The 9,577-nt window shown below is 41.6% G+C and overlaps 1 protein-coding gene and 1 long non-coding RNA gene across 3 annotated transcripts in view; one reads left to right on the plus strand and one right to left on the minus strand.

Moving 5' to 3' along the window:
- EDIL3 (EGF like repeats and discoidin domains 3) overlaps window positions 1-1,995 on the minus strand; it is a 474,131-nt gene extending 472,136 nt beyond the window's left edge. For both annotated transcript variants that reach the window (XM_027970498.3, XM_027970497.3), the window contains exon 1: window positions 1,470-1,995. In XM_027970498.3, the coding sequence (XP_027826299.1) occupies window positions 1,470-1,536 (67 nt within the window). In that variant the 5' untranslated portion in view covers window positions 1,537-1,995. The remainder of the gene's footprint in view (window positions 1-1,469) is intronic.
- Window positions 1,656-9,254, plus strand: LOC132659838 (uncharacterized). The gene is made up of 2 exons (XR_009600735.1): window positions 1,656-1,766; window positions 2,148-9,254. It is a non-coding gene; the product is annotated as an uncharacterized LOC132659838 (long non-coding RNA).
- Window positions 9,255-9,577: the final 323 nt, after the last annotated feature.

A 9,577-nucleotide genomic window follows, 5' to 3' on the forward strand; every position in this document is an offset into this window, starting at 1 on the left:
CAGTGGAGTGGCTGCCTCTGCCGGATAACTGGAAGGGCACGTTGTAAACGCCAGCGAGGCACACACCTACACACGCCTACACGCTGGGAAAAATAGCCACATTCTGGATGAAGGAGGGAGCAGGGAAGCCCCCCTCCCCCCAGGAAGGGCTCGACTTGGATAGCTACTAGCTGGGTATCGAGGGCAACTGGCCAGGAACACCCAGCTTCTTGGGCAAATTGTAGCCCAAGAGTTCACAATTTTCCCGTGAAACAGACGGACGGGCGCCCGGATAAATGGTGTAGAATATTCATGCAGTGTCTACTATTAAATGGATCAGAGTCAACGCATGTTTTAATCCAGCTACCTTTTTGGAGAGGCACAGCATTTTAAACCCTGTACTGCACTCAGCTCTCCACTTGAAGCAGCCTGTGGACCGTTTCATTACCCGCGGAACACTGAGAGGGGGTCGCCTGCATATGTGGGCGCAGAAGGGACTCAGGTCCACCTCCGATGACCCACCCAGGGTCCCTGTTGCTCCCGCTGGCCCTTTCCAGGCAGCCAACTACAACCCCAAAGCTAGTGGAGATGGAGCCAGAATGACTTGTATTGACAAGCCATCCTTCCAAGGGACCTGGAAGCCGGCTACGCAACTCAGCAGGAGAGTCCTCAAAGTCTTGTATTTTATTTTTTTAACAGACTGGTTTATTTCATGCAAGTCGTGAAAACCACCACCAGACCAGCTCTTATAACTTTTCCGCTCTTGGGCGGGGGCGCCAGGGCTGTCTTGCAATGCACGATTCCTTATTACCAAGAGTTAGGCTTATACCAGGAGGATATGCTGAGCAAAGCTTGGGGCCTCTGGGGTTACAGGAGAGGCGGGTTCCTGGGGTTTTTGTATTATTGATGCAGCACGTCCAGGATGGGGAGACGCGAGCAAGCCGAAGGGACTTGTCAGACCCGTCTCCACCGCACCCACGGCCCAAACTCCCAGCACCAGGTTCGGATTTGCAAACTGCTCAGCGTGGGCCTGGTAGTAAAAGCACCGCACTCTGGAGGCGGACAGCCCAGTGGGTCTCCAGCCTCTTCCCCTTTCAACTACTCCACGCCCGCCCGGGGCGACCTAGCTTCCCTGGCTCCCCAGCGAAAGCCCCGCCTGGCGCCTGCATCCGGCATCACCCACCGGGCTCTGGGAGGGTTTGCTTGTCGACTGTGAGCCAAGCAAAATTTCTCTCCCTCCTCCCCATCTTTCCTAGATCTCATCTGGGTAACCTACACCCCCTTCCCAGCTCAGCCCCACCAACACTCCGCTCTGACTTTGCAAAGCACTTTTCCTGGGCACCCAGGATAGGGAGCGCAGCCTCCTCCGGGCCACCCACAGGGCTCGCCACTCCGGGCGCGCCCCCGGGACCGCCTCCAGCTCCTTCGCGGTGTCTCCCAGGGGGACCCACCGCCTGTCCCGGCCGCCAGCCCCTGGCCCTTTGCCTCACCTCTGCAGAACTGAGGGACGCTGAGGCTGAGCCCAAGCAGAAGCCAAGCAGCCACCGAGTGCTTCATGATCCCGTCTCTTGGACGTGACCCCGATGGTCAAGGGTCTTGGCGGAGGGTAGTGTCGCCCGAGGTGGCACCGCAGGGTAGCGGCAGACCCCACCCCGATAGAGGATTCAAGAAGATGTCTTCTTCCCGCAGCGTCTCCTGAAACAAATTGTCGGAGAGGACGAGAAAGAGGGGTGACCCAAGAGAGGAATGTTGCTTCCCCTTTGCCTGCGCTCTGGTGGCGCCGGGAGGTGGGTGAGCTCCGAGGAGTGGCCGGCGGGCTCAGCCTCTGCGGCGGGTGGGTCCCGGCCGAGGCGCGGCGGGTGGGGCGGGGCGCCGGGTCCCCCGCGCCCGCGGACCCGCAGACTGTGCGCTTGGCTCCGGTTGCTGCGGCCGGCGGCTGGGCTGCCGACTTGGAGAACAATGAAGCGTGAGCTGGCTGGGAGCGAGCAAGCCGCTGGTCGGGAGCGCACTGTGTACAAACAGAGGCGGCGTGCGTGCGAGCCTGAGCCTCGCAAGTGCCCGCCCGCCCAGCGCACCCCCCACCCCCCGCCCCTTCCTTCTTGCTCCCTCCACCAGCCTCCCCCTCTTCGCCCCACTCCTCCTGTCTTTCTTCTTCTTCTCTGTCTCAGAGGTGGCTCCTTCTGCTGGAAGAGAAGAGGGAGACAACTGCAGCCACACCCTGGCACCTGCCACCACCTCTGAAGTTCCTACAGTGCCTGTACCGTCTGCATCCACGCCAGGGACTCCCCGGCTTCAGGAGAAGCACACTCAGAGTCTGAGATGCCCCTGGTTTCCAGCCTGGACTTTATAATGAACCACGTTAAGGAATCCCCTGAAGTCCCCGTCCGCAGTCTAGCCGGGAAAAGAAGTTAAGAGGTTTGGAAAAGTGGCTCTCTGGGGCACAGAGCTGCTTGAGAGACAGAACGCTGGCAAAGGGATCTGTCCCGGATTCTCAGGAAGCACAACCTCGTCAAGCAGGCAGACTTTCATCAGCTTAGACCGGGGGGATGGTCTACTACTGATCTGGCCACCCTTCAGTTGGCTCTAGGGTTGAGGAGAGAGGCTTGTGGGCTCCTCTATAAACCGGAGCAAAAAGGTGAAGGCACAGAGCAAGTGAGTGCCAGACACATCTCCTTAAGCAGGACATCTGTTTCAGACAAGAAATAGTGGGGCAAGTTTGCGGACCATGGAAGAAAATAAAAGACAAGGACAGATTCTTGAAGCATCACTATGGGAGATCACATTTCCTTGCTACCCACCAAAAGCAATGTAAATCGACTGGCTTTTGCAGTCAAAGTGGCCGAACCAAAATACAGCCCATGGCTTACAATAGTGCTTACTTCTCTATTTTCCATTTAAACTATTTGCTTGGGGTATACGGATTCAGCTCCAGCAGTTGCAGGTACCAAAATCAAAGTCTCAAAAAAAAAAAAAATTGTTCCCCCCCCCCCCCAAAGAGGGGGGTAGGGAGAGAGACAGAAAACACATATAAAAAAAAAATTGAAGGAAACATTCTTGAAGGAAGGATTTTTAAAAATGCACTAAGAAAAAGATAGCAGAGGACAACTGGTCATGCAACTTCATCTCCTTTTGCTTCCTTGAGGCCTTTCAACTTCAATTTCTACCTTCCTTTGGAATCTGAAGTGAGATCAAGGATGCAAGACTGATGCAAAAGTAACATTGCCTACTGCTACAGAGAAGTTAAAGTATTGTACCACTGGCAAAGAAATAAAAACTATGGTAACAACAAAAATTAAGTGAAAACAAGGTTTGTTCAGATCTCAAGTTTGGTGGGAGGTACAAGAACATTTTCTCTAAAATGATTTTGCTAAAGGAAAGAGAGAGAATCACTTATTTACAGTCTGCTTTCTTGCTGAAAGCCATACATGTTAGAGCAAGGTGCCACTGTCTAGAGCTGCCACAAAGCAGCTGTAAACAATCACATTTCAACTTTCTGGCTCATCACTGTTACTTAATTTTGAAAGTACGCTATCAGTCATGTGGTCATATGTCCACTACAAAATATCTAGCTCTTTGACTCTTTGGCATGAGATGTTTAATATTAGTTTTAAGGTATTATTCCTAAAACATAGTGCTAAATCTCAAAATATATATATATATATATGCATGTGCATACAGTTATATAACCAACAAGGATCTATTGCACAGGGAACTTGATTCAATATTCTGTGAATCTGAAAAAGAATGTATATATGTATAATTGAATCACTTTGCTATATAACTGAGACTAATATAAACCAACTCTGCTCGAATAAAATTAAATTAATAGCAAAATAAAATTAGAAACTAGTGACTCTGTGATGAGATATTAAAGGAAAAAAGTATGCCAAAAGTTTTGTTTACTTTCCTATTTATTCTCTGTTCATTTTCACTTTTCTGATAATATATGACCTCAATAGGAATGTTAGGAAGTTAAATAATTTTTTGGCAACAGTGTACATTACTACAATTTTATCTTTCCTTGGTTTTAGTTCTTTAAAAAAAAGCTCCAGAATAGAATATTTGCATATTCTATGGTCAAATGCCTGGAATTGTGACTATAAATGCCATTCTTATTACCTAGTAGTCGACTTGTAAAATATTTCCAGTTTAGGAGCTCTACTTTCTTAAGTCCCATTTCTAACTGAAATTTTATATATAGTCTTACAGTCTTATATTCATACTTCCCAGTACACAGCTACTCCTTTTTTTCCCCACTTACTGATAATGGACATGTACTAATAAGCCTTTTATTTGGAAAATTCCAGGCCCTTTACCTAATTTACATTTATAGGACTTGTTTCACTCCTACTAGCTTATATACAGCCTCTTCAGAAGTGGAATATAAGAAATGTTAAAGGATCACAAGAAACAGACATTTTATAAAAGGAAAAGAAAAGGTAAAAGGGCAAAATTGTTATGAATTTCTACCTTACATCAAGTGCTAAGGGACCTTTACTAATCACGCACAGTCTAACCTACAGTTTTATAGCTTCTCCAAATATATGCCTAGAGCACCAAAAATGAATCTATATATCACTTGAAGACAGCAAGTCCCAAAATATTTTCTGCAGGCTTATTTTCCCCAAGATGCTAATGGGAAAAAAAAAAGTTTCATAGTCAAATAATTTTGGGCAACATCACCTATCAAAGCAGTTCTTAAAGATTCATGGTGAATGTTAGCATATTAAAAACTTTGAAAAGTCCTGTGATTAAGAAACTTTTTCAAAGTGTTAATCCACCATTCTGTAAGCTTATTATTTTTTTTTTTACTAAGGAAAGCTTTTTCTCTGAACACCTGTTAACATATTTTATTTAACACCACAATGAAAACAACTCAAGAAACGTTGTCTGAAAATAAAGCAGGAAGAAGTATCAGGAAAACAAACAAAAAAAGGGACTGTGGGAAGTTTACTTGTTTTCAAGAGCTAGTTTTATTGGCTCTGTGTTTACATTCTGGAGCAGAACATATCTGAATTGGAATACTGTCTCTCTCTTTAACTCTTTTAACATAGAGTTAGCCAGTTAATTGCCAAGTCTCAATATTCTCATCTGTAAAATGGAGTTGGTAAGAGTATCAAACTCATTGTGGTAAATTATTGTAATTGCAAAAGGACCAAGGCCAGTAGTGGGCACACAGTGCTGATGACGACGTGATGGAGACAAAATCCCAAACAAAATCCCAAACTTTTGTATGTGATTTTCCTCAATAGCTGATTATCTCAATTTTCATCCCCCACCCCCATTAAACTATCTGGAAAAATTTTAACTCATCTTTTAATTGACCAAGCAGCAAATAACATAAAGGTAGCATTTTGTATTCTTGTAATTATTGAATAATATTTATGAAAAAAAACTAGATTTAGGAAGAGTCAGACTATTTGATCAAATTATACTCAGTACTATTATTAATTTTTAAAACCATTTTGTGCTTACTTTATTTTGCATTTCAAAACATCTATTTTCTTTAATATCTAAAATGACTCTGGAGTTAAATCTCAACATTGTGGGATCAAAAGTGGAAAACCCAGTCAAGGCCACCTGAACTTCTGACTTACAGAACTGTGAACTAATAAACTGGTGTTTTAAAACTGCTAGATTTGTGGTAACTTTTAAGCAGCAAGGGAAAAGTAATACAATAAGTCACTATCATCAGAAGGGATACAGCACAGTTTTGTTAAGTACATTGTCTGTGGTCTCAAGTTAGAGTAGGTTTGAATAGAGGAACCTTTTTACCGGCAGCAATTATAGAGGGTCAGCTGTATGCTCAGAGAAGGCAATGGCACCCCACTCCAGTACTCTTGCCTGGAAAATCCCATGGACAGAGGAGACTCATGGGCTGCAGTCCATGGGGTCGCTAAGAGTCAGACTCAGAGTGACTCAGAGTGACTTCACTTTCACTTTTCACTTGCATGCATTGGAGAAGGAAATGGCAACCCACTCCAGTGTTCTTGCCTGGGACGGGGGAGCCTGGTGGGCCGCCATCTATGGGGTCATACAGAGCTGGACACGACTAAAGAGACTTAGCAGCAGCAGCAGCTATATGCTCAGCACTAATGCATCTTTAATTCTGGTGCTTCACTAAGTCATCACAAAAGCACTTATGAAGTAAATATTATTATAATTTCTATTTAACAGCTGAGGATACCAAGGATCAAAATATCTAAGCGATTTGCCCAAGATTAAGATGGCAATGAGGGGTGGAGGCAGGAGCCATGATCTGAGCCCTGGTTTGTTTCCAGGAGCAATTTCCATAACCATTGTGTTGTAGCATCTATTTCAGTCACTGTCCTAACTTATTTCCTTCATTTATATTTTCAGTTTAAGTGGCTATAACTGTAATCGTCATTTTTTAGTATAGTCTGCAACCACTTTGACCTTGATTTATCATTGTAGAGCATACTTTGAGTGTAGAGTTTCAAGTACACTTTAAAATTCTCTAAAATATTTGCATAACTCATAACATTTTTTCATTGCTCTCCATAAATACCACGCTAATTCTTTCCTCCAAGCTCCTCCTGTTGTCCCCATTTGAAAGGAATTCTTACAAATTCTGCTAGCTGAATTCCTGTCTCCCTGTCAGACCTCCCAAATTATTCCAGCACCACAGAACCATGATTCCTTACAGTTAACACTTCTTGTTTTTCTCTAGTTGTCTCATTGTTATTAGCCTTACGGTTTCAAATCATTACAAACGGATCTTGCCATAAAGATAACTATACTCCTTGGAGATAACTGAATATGTTTTAAACTTCTTGTGAATACTAAAAGAAGAATCATTTATAAAACTACATATTTTACGCCAAATTAAGAGTTCCTACTCTTTCCCTGCTTGGTTCCCTGATGGATGCTCTTTTCAGAACATATGCAGTGTCATTACACAGGAGTGAGCCTTTGACTTTAGGGTTTAACCCTAGTAAGAGAAATCCGTTGTGCCTCTTCTTCCTTCCCTTGTGTTTCCTGTCCAACCTATTGAGGGACTTAGTTTTAGGTCCTTAAAATATTTTTTTAATAATTAACACATGCACACACATGTAGTTAATACGTGTAGTCCCTTGGACGGCACAGTCAATCCTAAAGAAAATCAACCCTGAATATTCATTGGAAGGACTGATGCTAAAACTGAAGCTCCAATACTCTGGCCACCTGATGCCAAGAGCCAGCTCATTGGAAAAGCCCCTGATGCTGGGAAAGATTGAAGCAAAAGAAAAAGTGGGTGGCAGACGAAGAGATGGTTAGAAAATGAACATGAGTTTGAACAAACTCCAGAAGATAGTAGAGGTTAGGGAAGCCTGGTGTGCCAGTCTATGGGGTCACAGGGTCAGACACAATTTAGCAACTGAACAAACAATAACACGCACACAACTAAAGTTCAAAGGTCCAAGTGGGTATACAGGGATATAGAGGTTTCCTTCTTGATGACATTCCCTAGTTATATAGGGTTGCTGCCACAGGGCCAACAGCTGTAGCTAGTAGCTATTGCTGTGTACTTTTCAAAAGATATGCATATATACACACTTATACATACAAACACATACCTTTGCACATGTGTGTTTACAGTGTATGTGTACACACACTGTTCACAATAATGTTAATTATACAATAATCATACAACAATATTGCTAAATTATACAAACATTATGCCTCTCGCTTCTTTTCACCAAAAAAAATTATATATTTCTGAAATTGCATCAAGGACAGGCATAATATTTGTGTAACAGAAATCCTTTTGGATAGATATTTGTTTCAAATCTTTCCTGACTGCAAGCAGTGTGGCAGTGAATGCACATTTTGCACACATGTGCACTACATGTATGTGCATTAGAACAGACTGCTTGAAGTGGCATTGTTGGCTGAAGGTGCATGCATTTAACTTGTGGTGGATACCGCCATACTGCCATTCATGAAAGATGCATGAATTCATTCTTCCACCTATAATGCATCAGAAAACTTGTCTTCCTTACATCTTGGCCAATACAATGTGTTTGCAATTTGTGGCCTTGTCAATCTTGCAGAAAAAAAATGCTATCTCAAGATTTTGAATATATTTTATTAGGAGTGATTTTAGCAACTTTTCATATATTTAAAAATAATTCATATTTTCTTTATGTTACCAACATTTCATGTGTCTTACCCTTTTTTTCTACTGGGCTGTTGACCTTTTTCTTGATTTGTAGGAGCTCTGAATAAAAAAAGAAGTTAGCCCATTGTGTGTCATATTTATGTCAAAAAATTTATCCAGCTAGTTTATAGCTGTTTCATTTGATTTTGCTGTGCTAAAATGTTTTATATTTGTAATGATGAAATTTAACTATCTTTGCTTTATGATATCTAGGTTTGATTTTTTGCTAAGATAGACTCTCACTATTCTGAGTTTATAAACATATAAACATATAATATGTTCTCATATATTTTTGTATAATAATTTTATGGCTATTATACTTTCATATGTGTATTTATATTTCTTACTCAGCTGAAATTTGTTTTTTTGTGGAAAAGGGTAGTGTAGAGCTTACTTATTTTATAGAAAACTATTACTTTTATAAAAGCCATTTATTGAATAAATTCCTGTCTTTACTGATATGAGATGCCAACTCAATCAACTAGTCATATACATTTGGTTCTACTGACTGCTTTTACAGACTGTTCCATTGGATTATCTACCCATGTGCCAAGTCCACATCCTTAATTATGTTTATTTACAACATTTTTAATAACTGATAGAGCAAATAACTTCATCTTCTTCATTTAAAAAAAATTTCCTGACTAATACTATATATATATTTGTCCCTACTAATACTTATACATATATAAGGACTTTAGAATGAGCTTGTCTAGATGAAATGAGAGAATATGCATATTTATAATTTTATTATTGCTATCTATATATCCAGGTTTTAAGTTCCCCTTGTTAGGTTTCTATATATGCATTTTATCTTTTTTTGTACCTATTCAAACAAGGGGTTTTTTTCAGTTACCTTTTGTAACTAGCTATTTATAAGAAGGTTATTTGTGTGTATGTACTTATACTCAGTCACTTTATCAACATCATTTACTGTTTTTTACTTGCTTTACTCTTTTACAGCTTTTTTAGTTGCTTCTCTTTCAGATATACACTTATATCATCTGAAAATAATGTTAGTTTTACCTCCCTCATCATATTTTCATATGTCTTTTCCCCATGAAACTGTTACAGCTGCTGCAAAACAAATCTAAATAAATGGACATACTTGTACTGTTCCTGACTCTTATGTGACCATTTTAGTGACCTTTTGTGGCAGAGCATATGGCCTCTGATTTCCTGGGTCCAGGGCAGTTGGTATAGTTATTTTATATATACCAGTCTTTGCTCAAAAAATATCTTTAAGGAATGAATTACTGTCAGTGTAGACAGGAAGTAAGTTTTCATAAATACACAGGATAGGTTTTTTATTAAAAAAAAAAAGACTTTTTTTGCCAGAAAGAAAGGCTTGTGAAGATTTGGTGGGATTGGATGCTGTAAACCTTGAGGTTGCCTTTGACAGGATCCTGGAATGCAATGTCTTTTGATGTAAAACAA

Source organism: Ovis aries, chromosome 5 (assembly GCF_016772045.2).
Source record: "Ovis aries strain OAR_USU_Benz2616 breed Rambouillet chromosome 5, ARS-UI_Ramb_v3.0, whole genome shotgun sequence".
NCBI classification, from domain to species: domain Eukaryota; kingdom Metazoa; phylum Chordata; class Mammalia; order Artiodactyla; family Bovidae; genus Ovis; species Ovis aries.